The sequence below is a fragment of the Nicotiana attenuata genome, unplaced genomic scaffold (genome assembly GCF_001879085.1).
Source record: "Nicotiana attenuata strain UT unplaced genomic scaffold, NIATTr2, whole genome shotgun sequence".
Taxonomy (NCBI): domain Eukaryota; kingdom Viridiplantae; phylum Streptophyta; class Magnoliopsida; order Solanales; family Solanaceae; genus Nicotiana; species Nicotiana attenuata.
In genome coordinates this window covers 61,643-79,344 of record NW_017674854.1, presented here as the reverse complement: position 1 = coordinate 79,344, position 17,702 = coordinate 61,643, and the positions used below count along the sequence as shown (strand labels likewise).

The 17,702-nt window shown below is 36.6% G+C and overlaps 1 protein-coding gene across 1 annotated transcript; it reads left to right on the top strand.

The window, feature by feature from the left end:
• The first annotated feature begins 8,806 nt into the window (after positions 1 to 8,806).
• Positions 8,807 to 16,989, top strand: LOC109219366 (protein S-acyltransferase 8-like). The gene is made up of 5 exons (XM_019383808.1): positions 8,807 to 9,167; positions 13,711 to 13,896; positions 14,801 to 15,106; positions 15,201 to 15,434; positions 16,174 to 16,989. The coding sequence occupies exons 1-5, from the start codon at positions 9,129 to 9,131 to the stop codon at positions 16,678 to 16,680; spliced, it is 1,272 nt and encodes a 423-aa protein (XP_019239353.1). The 5' UTR covers positions 8,807 to 9,128; the 3' UTR covers positions 16,681 to 16,989.
• Positions 16,990 to 17,702: the final 713 nt, after the last annotated feature.

Sequence of the window (17,702 nt, the reverse complement as noted above, 5' to 3'; positions counted from 1 at the left end):
GGTACTGGGTCGGGTTGATTGACTAATTGGGCTGGGGTGATTTGGGCTCAAATTGGGGCTGAATTGGGTTATCAAGTTGGCTATAATTGAAATGCATTGGGGCTAAATCGTAAATAGCCAATTTTCCCTTTTTAATTTTTTATAAAATAGTAACACAATTTTAAAAGTAAATTAAGAGTACTGGGTAAATAAATATTGTATAAATATTAATTTAAAAATGTTGGAATTTCTTTTATAATTATAAAAATGCTAAAAATTACAAGATAGGCTATGATTGCAATTATATGCAATTTAGCTTTAAAAATGCCAAATGAATTTGTAAAAAATATGCAAAAATTACCTTACTTTTATTTTGGTGTAAACATGAGAATGAAATAAGTTACTCACCAAAAATGATAATTTGGGAATAATTTTGGATTTTTGTGGTATTTAAACAGGCAATAAATTGGTTTAAAAATCATGAAAAATACCAAAACTAATGGGTGTGCTTATATATGCACACATATGCTATTTTGGAAGTATTTTGGGTACAAAAATATATAGGGAAAAATTGGGTATCAACAGTATGATGCCGTGCACTTTTCTTTATTGTGTTTAATTGTTTTCAGTGGTTCAAGGCATATTGACTATTCTAGTTATCATTTCTACTGTGAGTCTATTATCTTGTATCCCCTCAGCATGTCCCCATCCCGATGTTACTTGTCTAGCTTTTATTTGTTGTTATCTTGTACATGCACTATTAATTGCACAGGTTTATTATGTAGGTGTCTTTTCATAGCCTCGTCACTACTTCGTCGAGGTTAGGCTCGACACTTACGAGTACATGGGGTCGGTTATACTCATACTACTCTCTGCACTTCTTGTGCAGATTTTGGTACTAGCCCTAGCTAATCGTGAGGTTAGCAGCTGGACTTGCTTGTGGAGACCCAAGGTAGATCTGCTAGCATCCGCAGACCCTGGAGTCCCTTCCTAGTTTCTTTATCATACTGTTTCCTTTCTCTCAGAACACTTGTATTTTCTTTCAGACTTTGTTTGTAGTAACTCTTAGAAGCTCGTGAATCGTGACACCAGATCCGAATTGTATCAATTATTATGGTTTTTATGTTATTCCGCAAACTCAGTTTTAGCTTCTATTTTGCTTAATTGTTTCTATTGTTAAAATTGACTAAAGTTGACTTAAGAATCCTCTAACATTGGCTTGTCTAGCAAGTGAAATGTTAGGCGCCATTACAGTCCCGAAGGTGGGAATCCCGGGTCGTGACACCTTAGCATGTCTTCAAGCTTGACAAGGTTTTATAAGTTTTAAAGTAAGCCTATCAGGCATGGTATGCGAGATTTTCAAAATTCCTTCTTGAAAATGGCTTTACTAGAGAGAAGATTGACAGTACTTTATTTTTGAAGAAAAGAGGGAGAAATTTGTTGATTGTACAAGTTTATGTTGATGATATAATTTTTGGTGCAACTAATGATTCCCGTTGTGAGGAGTTTGCAAAGCTCATAGAAAGTAAATTTGAAATGAGCATGATGAGTGAGCTAAATTTCTTCCTTGGGCTGCAAGTAAAGCAAAGCTCAGAAGGCACTATAATTAGTCAACAAAAGTACATCAAGGAGCTGCTGAAGAGGGTTGAGATGGAAAATGGTAAGACCATTGATACACCTATAGCCACTTCCACTCGGTTAAATGAACCTAATTCTCCTGTCAATGAAACTATGTATAGGGTATCATTGGGTCTCTTCTGTACTTAACTACTAGTAGACCTGATATTGTCTTTAGTATTGGATTGTGTGCAAGGTTCCAATCAAGCACAAAAGAATCTCACTTGAAGACTGCAAATAAAAAAAAATCTGAGGTACCTCAAAGGGACTCTAGACCTGGTCTTCTTCTATCCTTCAGGAGATAATTTTAACTTGGTTGGATATGCTGATGTTGATTATGCTGGATATCTAGTGGATAGGAAGAGCACGTCTGGAATAGCACATTTTGTGGGGTCGTTCTTAATCTCATGGGGTACAAAAAAAATATAATTTCGTGGCACTATCTACTGCTGAAGGTGAGTAGTGCTCATCTGTTATCAATCAAACAATAACTTGAGGATTTTGGTGTATTTACTGATTGAGTGCCCTTATTGTATGATAATACGAGTGCTCTTAACATGGCAAATAATCCAGTGCAACACAAAAGGACCTATCACATTGATGTTAGGCACTATTTCCAAAGGGATAATGTTAAAAAGAGTCTGATTTGTATGGAGTTCTGCGAGACGGAGGACCATGTAGCAGACATCTTCACCAAGACGTTGAGCAAGGAACACTTTGAAAGAAATCGTTTGGAGTTGGGCTTGATCAAGCTCAACTAGTTGCTTTTCCACAAGTTCCCCTCAATGATTGGATACGTAATAAGGAAAGGTACATTGCTAAAAAGTATTTTTTTGGTGGCATCTAACTCAATGTTATACTGTTACAGGTATACTCGCATGGCAGTTTCAGGACAAAACAAGTATAAGTGACAATGTACTTCTCAGAGCTTTCGCCCAAATTTTCAAGAAAAGTCAAGGAATTTGATTCCTTAGACTCATGTTAGTAGTCTCTTCAATACTTATAGGTTTTTAAACTGTTGTGAATGACACATTATTAATTCCCGCACTCTATTCTGAAATTTGAAGTCCTAAATGATACGCCCCTTCTGAATCGACTCGTATACCAAAACCATTTCTTTTCTCTTACACCAAGTCAAAATTATTTCTCTCCCTCTCTCTCTCTCTTCACTCACACTCAAAAATCTCCTCTCTTTCTCAGAACATTCTTCCTCCTCGTACCTTCTTATCTGAAATCAACCATGTTTTACTCGTAATCCACCTCTTAAAATCTGTCAGACGTGAATCCAACGTTGTCTCTGTAAAAAACCCCAACTTCATCCGAATCGAAACCCAACGAGTCACCCCAAAAGCCCCAATATCTACAGACCATAACCCTACTATCACACCCACAAAACCCACTATTTATTGTCCCCCTAGGACTCACAAGAGTCAAACCCTTAAGAAATTTATAACATCTCCCTCAACCTCTGCTCCTACTGAGAAACTCGACTTTGTCGAAAGTGACCAAACATTGTTCGTGTAAAAATTTCTTCTAAACACATAAAAAAATAGTGAGAAAGATGACGGTGTCGAAGTTACCTGTCAAACCAAGGTGACTGAGGTTGTTGGTACATAGGAATTGGTTGTTGTTGCTACCACGTCGACTTTTGTTGACTTGCATGAGTCAAAGGGAGAGGACATTGAGGTTGTCAAGGAAAATGTTGTAGAAACCTCTGCGAAATCAAGTAATACTACTCCTCTTATTAAATATTCTTGAGAGTGAGACGGAAATTGCGGCTGGGTTGGTCAAAGCCTTGAGGGATGGAGGAAGTACTAAAGGAACTCAAGGGGAACTGGTGGGTCAGAGGGAACTGGTGGAAGTGCTTGATAAAGGAGAACTGAATGAGGGACCTCATCCCTCCACCAAAGGAGAGTCTGAGTCTTCTTTACTCAAGACTGCTCCTACATAGGATGAGACACAGGTACCTCAAGGGCTAATCTGGACATCAATGTCAATCCCCAAGTAATGTCGACCATTGATGTACCTCTAAGAGATCTCTCTCCTGAGAAGGACCGGGTCTCTCCAGTCCTTCTCAGGAAGATGATTATGAGGATGATCTTGTTTTATGCTCTATGCTCACACGAGCCTCTGTTCTAGTGGCAAAGATTAGTGTAAAGGAAAGAAACATGTTGCCTACAAGCCGCCTACTACTAGGCAAAAGAAAAGTGTTGAACTTGAGACTACTTTGAAGGCAAGTAAGGAGAAAAGTTCTTTGAAGAAAAGGAGGAGGTTAGTGAAGAGTAGACTAATTGATGAGGAAGAGGTGCCACGCCACCTGTTGATGTGGTTGATGTGGAGGATGAGGAGAGGTGGAGGCATCTCCTATTGTGAGGAAAAATTCCAAAAAGAGCAAAGTGGAGAAAGGAAAGGCGACTTAATGGGAAGTTCCTGATAAGGAGGGTGAGCAGAGTGAGAAGGAGAAGGGGGAGACAAGACCTATCAGAAAAAGGAAGGTTAGTTCAAGTAAGGAACCTGATTATTCAAAGAAACCAAAGGTTGAGTTGTCTGAGTTGGAGGGGAAGGCGACTCTCAGGTCTCAAAAAGTATTGCTAGGTAGTGTTTTTGACCCTGAGATTGTTGAGAAACAGAGCATCAAGGAACTTCACGACATCGTTGAGTTACAAAAGTTGAGTCATCTCTTTGCTCCTCCAAGTCCAAAAGTGTATGAAAATGAGGTAAAAAAATTTCTACGCCAATCTGTTTATTATTGGTGATGATACACTATGCTTGTGCGTGAATGGGACAAGTTAATTCTTGATGAGGAGAAGCTCGGAGAGATCCTTGGTGTTCCAACTAATGGGTTGGGAACTGTTAAGGGAACTGCTTCATCTAAGTTCATGAAGCTCATTGTCAAAAGGGAAGAAACTGTGTCTGGGCTCAGACTGTATAGAAAGAAGCTTAAGCCTGAATATCAACTACTGTTTGAAATGGTCAACAAAGTGCTGCTGCCTAGGTCCAAGAGAAGGTCCAATGCATCTATCTCTGATCTAGTCCTTATTGAGGCATTGACAACCTTCACTTCCATAAGCCTGCCAGGTCTTATGATCGAGCACATCATGAAAGTTGCAAATACAAAGGATGGCAAACATGGTCTTTCCTACGGGTTCTTCCTTACCAGGGTCTTTGAGTAATTCGATGTTAAGCTTAAAAAAGCAACCGTGGGGACCAGGAAGCAAATGTTTACTCTTGGCACTTTGGTGGAGTGTAAGTGTGTGCCGAAGAAGGGAGGAGTTTGCAGCAATTCCACAATTTCTAGTTTGATTGACAAGAACATGCAACCGCTGAGATTCATAGGATCCAGGCTGAAAATGTCATCTTAACGTCTCAGCTCGCTTAGAAAGGAACAGAACCAGGTCCCAATGGTCCCTTGGCAGAAGAAAATGCTCAGTTGAAGACTGAGAATGCAAGATTAGAAAACAGGTGGAGGATCTGAAGGAGCAGATGGTCATTGATCAGAGGACCGCCAATGAGTGGATGGACAAGCTCCTCGAAGCCTTAGCCCCTTAAGTTTCTTTTTGCCCAGTGATCCATGTCTTCAAGTCCCTCCAAATCCTTCAAAGTTCTTATCTACTTTTGATCCATGCTGTTTAATAACATTGGTACTTTGGCTGTTAATTAACATATTTTGTGTTGTTGAAACTACTGTGATTTTATAATAATTAATCGTTGTGGGCAATTACTCTACGTTTGTGCAATAAAATTCACATGTTGTTCCTGTTATTGTTCATATTGTGTTGTCCAAGTGGCCATGAGTTAATGTTACTGAATTTCTTGTGCTTCTTTTATTACTCTTTTCAGTGATGCCAAAATGGGGAAGTTCAAGGGGGAGGGGGGTCAAAGGGGTAAAATTGATATGCTGTGTTATGCATGAAAGATGGGGCTAATTCGAAGGGGGAACATTGTTGTTAACATGTTGTTATAGGTTTGATTCGTAAGGGAAACAAATGGGAATCTGGTTCTCAGGGGGAATATCAATTATGGGTTTGTCATCATTCAAAAAGGGAAAATTGATAAGTTATGCTATTTCGTATTTTGATGATTTGCCAAATGTTCTCGAGGAACCAGATATGATCAGTTTTGTGGTCGTTGTACAGTCAACTCTACTGTTGTAAAAGCTGCCTCACCGTACCGACTGGCAGCAGTACAATGACACATCTGTTGCTTACTATAGGCCAAACTAAAAGATGAAATGTCCCTATCTATTCTCACATGCTCTCTCATATATAAACAACATGTTACAAGGTTTGACCTAACACTTGACAATATGAAAAATCACATTCTCTTAAGTGCTAGCCGCCACTGCTCTCAAGGTTCTCTCCAGAACAAAGCCGCTACAAACTCAAGGACTAGATCCCAATATTGAAGATGTCTTAAGTCCTTTGGTTTGTTGTGTCTTGTCATTTTGTTCTTTATTTGTAATCCTATACTAGTTTCTAGAAGTGCTATTATAGGACAGTTTTCAACCTTCTTTGTTTTGGTTTTCTTGACTAGAGTTAGTCAAAGTTTGTTGCTTTGTAATAGAGTTATTACAAAGGGTTTACAATAGAGTTATTGCAAGAGGTTAGTGATTAATTCCTAGGTTGTAATGAAGTTGCTCGGTTTAGTGAAGTTGGAAATCCTACACTGCTAGGTCGTGGTTTTTAATCCATTGAGTAAAGAATTTTCCACGTAAACATCTTGTGTTATTTACTTTATGTCTTTTTGCTGTGGCAACAGATAGAGAACCTGATTCTCTGTACTGTTTGGTGGACTCTTAGTTTCTATCAAATTATCTTTGAATGTTTTTTTTTTTAAAAATATGAGACTATAACTATACATCTTATATCAATTAGCAGCGTGCTTTAAAACTCAATCGGTGATGTATGTATTGATTTTATCCTTTTTCACTTAAACACTAGATGCCTCTATTATTGAGCACACAAACGCGTGAGTCCTGACATATATCCAGAGACGGAGCCAGGATTTCAACCTTATGAGTTCTAAATTTTGGGATCACGACTTCAAGTATTGATGAATGAGGTCTAGATTTAATATTTATACATATTTCATAGATTCAAAATACCAAATACACTGTTTGAGCAAAAGCTAATGGGTCCGACCGAACTCATAAGTCGGCTTGTATCTTCGCCCCTACATACACCTTTTCATGGGTGAATGCATTCTATAAACAACATAATAACTCAAGGTGGTGATATTTTCAGTCAAATATTTTCTGACATAAAAACATAAGTTTTGTTCTGTAGGTTCTTTGTTCAGATTGAGTAATTCATAATATTACTGCCATTAATCAACGACCAACCTTTTCTTAAAACGCCAAGGTTCTCGAGGTCATTGTTCTATTGCGAAAGTTAGAGCAATTTCTTTGGCATGATTGACTTTTTATGATGTGTTAAAAAATATTTTTTTTTCACTTACAACCTAAATTTTCACTTATTGTTTAATCATTACAGATATTATTTGGAGAAATATTGGACATATAGACTTATAGTCATGATAATATTCTAGTTGCCAAACTTCTAGAATTTACATTTGATACAATCTCATTTACTATAAAATTTTATATTTTCAAAGTTCATATATGTTTAGAATCTATTAGAATGTTAGTTAATGCTTTTGGACTTTCATGTCTTAATTAAAAAGAGGACATTATCCTTAGAATTAAAATGGAAGAAATTTCCAATTTCATGTCAGATAAGCAAAATTTATTTTGAATAGTAACACAAAAACAAATCAAAAGAAGTCAAAGTATATTTTCTTTCTAAAGAATTTTCCATTAATTTTGTGTAAATAACATGATGCCAATGGTAAAATCCAATTCATTTGCATGCCTTTTGTTGCTCTGTTTGGGGTTAATTTCACCGATCGTATTCAATTATGTGTCTATTTCACAAAAGTCACTATTATATTTTTTATCACTTAAAAGTCACTCAACTTCATCTTTCTCACGTAAAAGTCATTCTAACTCAAAACCTATGAAATATTCTACAAAATCTGACTTGGCATTAAATTTATTTAAAAAATCTAATAATAGTGCCACATAGGCTTAAATGACCATACCCAGTTTGGCTTATTTCCCTTCAACCCGATTTGACCCATACCCAATGAGTTATTAATATTAGACCATCAAAAGGAGAAGACAAAAATAATCATTTTATGCTAAAAAAATTCTTTACAAAATAATTTTAATGCCATCAATGCTCTAAAAGTCCATAAAAATATGAATAAAACTAGTTTTTGCATACTTCAGATCATTTTATAATTTTTCTTGAAGTTAAAGTACAACCGTAATATCAAAATGTTGCTTGTTAAGCAACATCAATAAACAAAATTATTGTTCAGTTAGCAACACCCAGAAACTAAAGCGCATAATGGAGGTTGTTAATATACACTGCAATCACAGGCAGCCTATAGCATTAACAGTTTGGACAAAAGAAAGACACGGTATAATATTTCATTAGTATGACCAAGACCAAAAAAAAAATTTAGAAAACCTAATTATTAGATTAAAAGACCTAATTCAAAGAGTAACCACATAGTGTATTTTATTAGGCGGAGAAACATAATTTTTTATCTTAACCTATTTGGGTTAGGGTCAAGCCGAGTTGAGGGGGAAATGAGACTAAAATGGGTATGGTCATATAAGCTGACGTGGCATTATTTTAGATTTTTTAATTACATCTAATGCCATGCCAATTTTTTGTAGAATATTTCGTAGGTTTTGAGTTAGAATGACTTTTAAGTGAGAAAGATTAAGTTGAGTGACTTTTAAATGATAAAACATAAAATAGTGACTTTTGTGAAATAAACACATAGTTGGACGACCACCATTGAAATTAACCCCTCTATTTGCATGAATATTCCTTGCTATTGCTCTCTCTCCTCTAAGCTCTACCAGACATTTATATTTAACTACTTTATTTGTTATTATTTATTTTATAATGTTAAAAAACATCTTCAATATGACAAGAAGCATACATACAGCTAGGCTGTTCAAAATCTTAAACAAATCCAATGACCAAAAATGACAGTTAAAAACTATTCAGAAAATCTTGTCACTGCTCAAAATAGTGACCTAAGAGAGATAAAAGTTAATGCATTAAATTAAAACATTCCAATTTTAAAAAAAAGTTGTAAAGTTTAAAAAGCGTTTAACCTTTTCTTTCCCAATACATTCCAATTAAAAAAAACAAAACACTTTCAGAAACATAAAAAAGAGACTTTTTACGAAAAACTCCAAAATCGCCACCACCACCACCACCTTCTTCCGTCCTTATACCCCATACCCCCGTAACCCTATCCCACCCCAACCCCCAAATTCTCTTCTTTCCCATATTCCAAATTAAAATCCCAGAAAAACCCTTTAAGCAATTCAATTTTTTTGAGCATTTGGCTTACCATATAATGAACAATCTCAAGTTTCAAGTGTTTGACTCTGTTCCAGCTTAAGGTTTGAGGAGAGGCCGTAGCACGTGGGGGTTGAGGCGTGCCACATGGCAAAGCGCGTGTACCAAGTCTGGAAAGGAAGCAATGTGAGAATTTCTTTTTTACTTTTGTTTCTTTTGATTATTAGAAATTTTGCTTCTCTTTTTTTGTGGGTTTTTTTTAATGTGGTTGTGCTTTAATTTTTTTCCTGGGTTTTGGTTGAACTTTTAGTTGGGTATTGTTTGGTGTAGTGGGTTTTGGAGAATATTTTTGTTACTGTACATAGTTTTCTAGTGTGTGTAATGGTTACTTTGTCAAATTTGTGCATAAAGATTGAATTTTTATTTGCTTAATTCAGCTTTAAGCTATTCTAATGGCCGTATGAAATGTCTTAAGTTTTGATCTGAACTGTAAAGAATGTTACTCCTCAGCATTCTTTGCGTTTTGGAATTCTCGGGATGTTTTCCAGACAAGTATCTGCTAGTTTCTTACATTCATAAAAATCTGAAATACAATGTTGAAACTCTAGTTTGAAGTTTAGATATAACTTACATATACACACTTTCTAGCTCTGGGTATAGAGTGCTAAGTACTCCTTCATCCTTAACCAGAGGTCTCGGGTTCGAGCCTGGGTATGGATTCGCCTTTGTTAAGCAACGGTTTACCCCCCAATATGGGACTTCCAGGCACAAATCCATATTTAGTCGGGCTCCAATGCGGCTACTGGACACCAGTTGTGAAACCCAAAAGAAGAAAAACTAAAGATTGTATTATTTCTACCTTGTCAAAAAAAATAAAATAAATATTACACCTACACAATTTTGAATTTGCCCCTTCTGTGGTGAATATCTTAAGAACTGGCCAATTTTTCTGGAGGCTATGCAAGAAAAATATTGGCAGACTGGTTATCAACATGAAGTCATATAGGTCCTACACTGAGATAACTTTGTAGCTGATACGTCATTGCAATGAGTCAGCTGTTACGTCAATGAGGATACTGTTAGCATATTCTTTTGAGCTTTCAGGTGTTATTATACATTAAAATAAACGGGCTAGTGGGTGTATGATATTTGATCTAAGAAGTAACATTACTCTTTTTTTGAAAAAATTCGAAGCATGTATTGGCTCCTTTTCCTACTAAATTCTCTATTCCGTAACTCTCTTATTTGGTGGTTTGGTTAATTAACATTTCCTTATAGGTTGGTTTGTGGCTGTTACAACTATTTTTTTCAATTTAGACTCTCTCATAAGCAAATTTTAATTAGATGAGCAAACCAAAGTGCCCATGTTCCTCTCATCTTGTAGGATGCTGAGCTGCCTTTGGTCCTAGATCAGAAGGCACAGCCTTTTTAAGAATTTGAACTCTTTCATATGGTTCACGTGGTTATTATCTTCTTGGGCGAATAATAATGTTATCATCTTGTTGAAGTTGTCACCTTTTCTGTTGAGAAGTTTTTGCTTTTTTTTCCATCGTCCCATATGGATTTGATTTCAGAACCCTTTTTGAATCTGGAGCGGAAAGAGGGCTGTATATAATTTCTAAGTAACTGCTCAATGCTCATGTGATTCAAGTACCTAAAATTTTCAGGAATAGGCAGCAAATGATGAAATACTGAGTATAAAATTTTGAGACAGAGGAGTAGGGCCAAACCTGTAAAGAAGATGGCGTAGATAAAAACCAGAAGCACGCTAGTTTAGTATATGAGGCAAATTTTATTTCTTAAAAAAATATATTTTCCAAGTTCTAAGTAATAAATTCTTAATCTACAGCCCCTCGGGCTTTGGCCTGGTGGTAAAAGTGCAGCCCCTGATGTGTGGTTAGGCACATGTCACATAGGAGTAGGGTCAAACCTGTAAAGAAGATGGCGTAGATAAAAAAACCAGAAGCACGCTAGTTTAGTATATGAGGCAAATTTTATTTCTTAAAAAATATTTTCCAAGTTGTAAGTAATAAATTCTTAATCTACAGCCCCTAGGGCTTTGGCCTGGTGGTATATATTTTCCAAGTTGTGGTTACACACATGTCACAGATTCGAATCTTGCTGCAGAGAAAAGCTTGGTATCTAAGTAGAGAAGGGTAGAGGTGCCGGCCCATTGTCCACCAAATTTCAAATCGTGTGCCACTGGTCCTCAGGAATTTCTCGATTATCAAGGAGTAAATTTTTTTAGTTTATACACTGGCCACTCAAAGAGACAAAAATAGCAAACTTCGATGATTGAAGGGCCCCCAACTAGCTATAGTTACCTTTGTGCTAATAGCTGACAAATTTCATTAAGCACCATGAAGAAAGGGTGCTTTGACAACTTCTCCTTGGATTTTTCAGATTTTCTCGGTTTATTGAAAAAGAGATGAAGCACATTGTACTCAAATTTTATTCTCTTTGGAAATATGGATCAAAACATAGTATCATTTCAAAAGTATATGAAGTGCTTTAGGTATCAGTGAGGACTCTTGGCTTTTTATCGAATATGTAGGGATATAATAGTATTAGAAGACTAATTTTTCAAGGGAAGTTTATTCACTGAGTTTGAGTGCATAGCTTGGGTACTTAATCATTTTTATGATGGAGATGTTGTTAATCAGTAATCTTAAGGATTGTAGTTCACGCAGATATATGAAGGGCTAGATTTTTTTAAATGAAGCCTCTATAGAGGGACTAACAAATGTAGTGAATTTGAATTTATGGCGCTGTTGATATTTTGCCCAAGTATTGATTACTTCCACTCCACGGCTCCGCCACATCCTTCCCCCACCCCCTCCAACAAAGTTGAAAAAGGAAAAAAAGGAGAAAAAAAAAGGAAGAATATCCTGGCAGTCTATATGCTGCTTTAAAGATGTAGGTAAAGATGCTGAGTCCTGGAGGGACTGTACGTTAGACAACTGTTCTTGCCCTTAAACATTTCCTTTAATTGGTTGTCATTTAGTGTTTGAAGGTTAATTTATTGTTAAGTTTTTCTGCTGTTAGTCATAGTAGACTTCCACACTTCTAATGGTGTTGGTTATAGTGGACAGTGTGCTCAATGTGTTGGAGCCCTTTTGTTTGACAAACTTCTCTACATATTCAATTATTTTCCATATATTTATTTTATTGTACAAATAAGATATTCCTGATAACAATCAAAGGTATTGAGCTAAGATAGTTTAAGAGATTTACCATCGAAGTATCAAATATTAAAGAATAGATAATACACTTTCACCCAAGAAACAAAAGGAAAAAGAAAAGGAAGGCGTTGGTATAGCTTGAGATGATATGGAAATGGGGAAGACAGGTTGATGATAACAAGATCACGAAATCTGTATCACAGTAGGGTGTTACGTCTTCATTGTATGCTTTAATGGTAATTTACTTATCCTCCCGGAAAAAAAGAAACCAAAAACAATAAATAGGAGAAAAAGATCCGTGGTGATGTAGAGGTAGTCAAATGATTAGATATTTTACAAGCAATGATAGAGGGGTTAGGAAGAGAGTTAGGCGTTACTCTGAGGGAATTGCTAATAAATTATTCATTTAGTCAGGCCTAGTGTGGATTTTTTTTCTCTTCTTGATAAACTGTGTTCTGGTTGTGAGTGCCCTTACCTGGAGGAGTTTCATTGGATTAGAATTGTTTAACACTTGCCCCTGTTAACCGAAGGTGATTTCAACGTAGTACATGTGCCATAATACACTGACAATCTTCTAAAGGTTCCTACAATGTGCACTTTGCTCGGTAAACATGTGTGATTAGAAAAAGTAAAAGGTAGTTGTCTTCCTTTCTGGCACTCTTGAAAGACTTGATTGGGCATAGTAGCATTTGAAATTCGAATACTAAAGATTTTTTATTCGTAAAACTAACCTCAAGTCTACTTATAAAAAAAAAAATAAAAAAAAAAATTAAAGTAGAGTGTTTAATATCATGATCGGCTCACCATTGGCCCATTAGTTTTTTTTTGGGCTTATTTTGATAAGCAAGTATTGGTCGTGTTAAAATCCAAGCGCTCAGCTAGTATTGGACATTGCAAAAGTAGGGAGGATCCTTGTAGAAAGCAGCGGAAGCCCCTCATAAAAAGGGGAAGCCTCTGTATAAAAATCACTGTTGTAAAGTATGGATGTAGTCGATCAGGCTGTTTTCCTCGTATATAGCTTCTTTGTACAGGGGCCCTTGTACACTGGGCCATTGACTTCTGGGGCCTAAAGTCCCCTTGTATTGGCTTTTTTTTTTCAGTACAACCCTCTTGGGCCATTCAATTAGATATCTCTCTGTCTTTAGATAATATATGTATAACTCTAACATCATTGAGTATGAAATCATGATCATAGCCACGCCTAGATTGTTCTAAACAAAGAGGAGGGGTCTTGAAAAAAGAAAAGTAAGTGGAGAAGATTGCCAACAGAACATTGACAGTACCAATAGAAATTTTTTCACTTGCACTGATGATTGCATGAAGAGAAATTCTTCGTTTCTTCCCCTTGAAACTGTCTCTTGATCTTCCAACTATTCTTGTGAATCAAAGGACAGAAAAGATAAGTCCTTTTTCAATATTTTCATTTTGCAGCAACAACAGCGTAATTGTTTATCTGTTGCTATAACAAATCAGCAGTAGCATGCCATGCTATACTTTTTACTTCTCATTTATCTTCTTTGTTTTTACTCATTTCCTTTCTTCTGCAGTATTTTTTTCTAGGTGGCAGGTTGATTTTTGGGCCAGATGCAAAGTCATTGCTTATAACCTTATTGCTTATCATAGTACCCGTCACTGTTTTCTGTGTTTTTGTCGCAAGGCATCTGCGCCATGAGTTTTCATCATACAATGCAGGATATGCTATTTTGGCAGTAGCAATTATTTTCACTATCCATGTAAGTTTATTAACCCCTTACTTGACTCTTGAGAATAATTGCATGTTACTTCTGTCACCAGTATGGTTAAAATAATGTGACAAGTTTGTTTTACTTTGAATTCTTGTGGTTTTTAGCTAGTGGCTAGTTGCTGCATTTCATTTTGTTCATGGATACGTTAGCATTCGTGTCTAGGATTTGTTTGTCACTTTGTATGTGCAGTTGTTTTTTCATTCTCCTGATTATTTATTAGCTTTGATTTTTCCATTTTTACACATAAGTGTAACAGTTACATAATTAGGTTTTGCTAATATCTTTTCAGGTTGAGTTTTTGGTGGGTGGGGATATTAACTGTAGTGCCAAGAGCAGTAAAATTGCTGGTTAGATTTCATGGTACTTGGTGATCATGGAATTTCTATTTTCCCTGATCACTTGGATACATATTTTCCAGTCTTTTTCTGTTTACTCATGTTCTTCAGACTTGATTACCGTAGGAGGAGGCAATAACGAATGCTTTTAATATCTTATATTATAGATGACCAATAATTGGATAATCTTAATTTTCATCTTAGTTTGGACTGTTGGTAGTTGCACTATTTACTAGTTAGACACTACTGAACATTCCAAAATCTCGCGCACGTATGGATATGTTTTGTCAGCTCTCAGATTTTGTTAGTGAAACTTTTAGAATTTGATTGAAGTTACTTGTTTTATCTTTATTTTTTTGGAAAGATTTAGCTGAAGGTAGTACTTCTGAAAATAGTTGCCCGATAATTTGTTCTATTTGCTTCTTTCTATGTCGAACTATGTACTGGTATCACCTCTCTATATGGGTATCACTTTTTGATAGTCCGAAATAGTGTAGAGGAGAAATGAATCAACTCACAAGCTGTGGCTTAGAGGATCCCTGAATTGGTTTTGGCAGGTATTGGTGCTGCTGCTTCTTACATCAGCTAGAGATCCAGGTATTGTTCCACGTAATTCTCATCCGCCAGAGGAAGAATTCCGTTATGACACTTCTGCATCAGTAGAGATTGGTGGAAGACAAACGCCTAGCCTTCAATTTCCCCGGACAAAAGAAGTAACTGTTAATGGGATGCCAGTGAGAGTGAAATACTGTGATACCTGCATGTTATATCGCCCTCCACGTTGTTCGCACTGTTCCATCTGTAACAATTGTGTGGAGCGATTTGATCACCACTGCCCATGGGTGGGCCAGTGCATTGGATTGGTAGGGTATTGTACTATCTAAATTGGTTCTATGAAATTTCCTTAATTTTTGGATCTATTGGGTTACTCTTGACAGCTCTCATTTTATCGTGCAGCGCAACTACCGTTTTTTCTTCTGCTTTGTCTCTTCTGCTATGCTGCTGTGCATCTATGTGTTTGCAATATGTGCTCTGTACATCAAGGTGCTAATGAATAATGATCAAGGCACAGTCTGGAAGGCAATGAAAGAGTCGCCAGCATCTGTCATTCTAATGGCTTATTGTTTTATTTCCCTGTGGTTTGTTGGTGGGCTCACCGGCTTTCACTTGTATCTAATAAGTACCAATCAGGTCAGTTGCTTTATCTTGTAGTCATGATAGGACATTTGGTTCTAAGTTCAATCTTGTTATAGAGGTTAAGAGAAATTTGATGCTAATTGTGCTTCAAGATAGGGCATGAACAGGTCATATGTGGTGCATTCCGTAGGCCATGCTTCTTGTGATATTGCCTTCGTCTGCTTTTTACCTTTGTTGGGCCCATGAATATGCTGCTTTTTTTTTTGAGCAGAATATGATTGGAAGCTTTTGATTCCTTTTTGCTGACCTTGCCAAGCAAGTAAAAGATGAGGAGCCTAATGTACTACTTTCTCTGTTCCCATTATTGCTTTTGCTTTTTAATGTACTGTTGCAGGAGGGTAGGGTCAGGTTGGTGTTTTATGTCTACCTTTTCATTTCAAGTTGTTCCTTTGCATTTATGTTTAATAGTTGCAGTTAGTTCTTGTGAAGGTTTTGGGATGGTCGGATTTAGGATAGAAAGGAAAGAATGGAGAGAAACAGTAAGCAATATAGTTATCTTATAAAATGCGCTTGCTTTTCTTTCCTTCTATTCATGCAAAACAGCAAAATGGTTTGGATATTCATGCATTAGTCAAGTATTGTCTATGTAGGTAGTTAAAGTAAATAGCTTTTTGACAAGGTCTGTCTGGAACATCCGCTTTACTATCGTGTCAACAAGAAATTTTTTTCTTGCGCTGTTCTTGATATGCAAGTCTTTGCATTCTCACTAGTGTTTAACCTTGTCCTTTCTCAGACGACCTATGAGAATTTCCGGTATAGAGCAGAAAACAGGATCAATGTCTATGACCTTGGTTGTTTGAACAACTTCATGGAAGTATTTTGCACAAAAGTAAAACCGTCACGGAACAACTTCCGAGCTTATGTACAAGAGGAAGAACCACGACCGCCTTTGCCTACTACCAGGGAAGCTGAAGTTGAAATGGGTGAGGATCATCGAGTGAAGGTAGAAGATGATCTCGATATTGGTGGAGACCTTCTAAAGATCTCACAGCGTCATAATATTGAAGATATTGAAGCAGATATACGTAGCCGGGGGAGTGATGTGCCCTATCATAATTCATCTGAGGCTGATTCAGTTCATGGGTCAGATAGGCGAGCTCCCAACGTGCAATCAGACACACGACACTCGAGCTGGGGAGGAAGAAGCGGGAGCTGGGAAATCGCATCAGAGGTCCTTGGCACGAAAACCAACGTCCCCGAGAGCAGGAGCCATACTACTTCGCGGGAGCCTTATCAATGATTTAATGATGTTGTACAGTTGACGCCAATGGATATATCATTGGGCTGCACTTGTAACTTACTCCTGTAGGTTAAATCTGTAATACATTATGTCCTTTTCACATTCTCATTCACCACTGGATACTAGACTGATACAAATATTCTTTTGGGAAAATTAGTGAATAGGCGTGTGTGTAATTTTTTGAATGACAAGGAAATGCCCTGTTTTGGCTTGCTGCTGCTTCTTATTCTGTTCAATTTGGGGATGAACTGGCTTGTTTTGTGTAGACCTGATGCCTCTGTTAATTTATATAGAGGTGGTTCTCACTCATTTTCTTCTCCTTGTTTTCACCAATTTTTGTGGTATCTTAAATCTTCTGCATCTTTTCAACTTCATATTACAATTCACTAACGACACAATTGTGGAAATAAAATGAAATTGATTGGACATTTGAAGTCTGGATAAAACAATGTGCAGTTGATTTTGAAACCCATTATTACAATATTTGGTAAGGAGAAAGGGAGTGCATCTGTTGTTATATAATTCATTAGCAGGAATGTACTTGATCCAAATCCATTGATCCATCCAAATACAGTGTTCTTTCTATGGTTGAATCTTAACAAATAAATTCTTTACCTTCTTTGCAATTAAGCACGATTAAATTGTGAACTATCTATTCTATTAATCATATTAATAAATGAGCATACCAAACAATTATTTAATCAAATCCATCATCCCAAAATATCAGACACAATTCATAACTTTGTGTTGCAACTTCATACCCTTCCACTCCCTCGTTGAAAATTTGTTTTGTTTTTATTTTATTTTTCTCCTCTCAAAATTTATACCTTCACAAGAAGAATGTCTTCATCAATAAATGTTTCAATTCTTGCAATATTTATTTTGGGATTCTTCTGTGCTACATCAGAGCCAGATTCTCCAAAATTGGTCGACAAGGCTTGTGCTTGGGGTTCAACAGATTGGAATTCTTCCTTCTGTTTAGACGTTTTGAAATCAAGTCCTCTAATCATATCAGCAGAGGA

Excerpts from the sequence above, each read along its gene's own strand:
- LOC109219366 (XM_019383808.1), top strand. The coding sequence starts at position 9,129 with ATGGCAAAGCGCGTGTACCAAGTCTGGAAAGGAAGCAAT. Across the intron at positions 9,168-13,710 it reads AAGTCTGGAAAGGAAGCAAT|TATTTTTTTCTAGGTGGCAG; the intron begins GTGAGAATTTCT and ends TTTCTTCTGCAG. Across the intron at positions 15,107-15,200 it reads TGGGCCAGTGCATTGGATTG|CGCAACTACCGTTTTTTCTT; the intron begins GTAGGGTATTGT and ends TTTATCGTGCAG.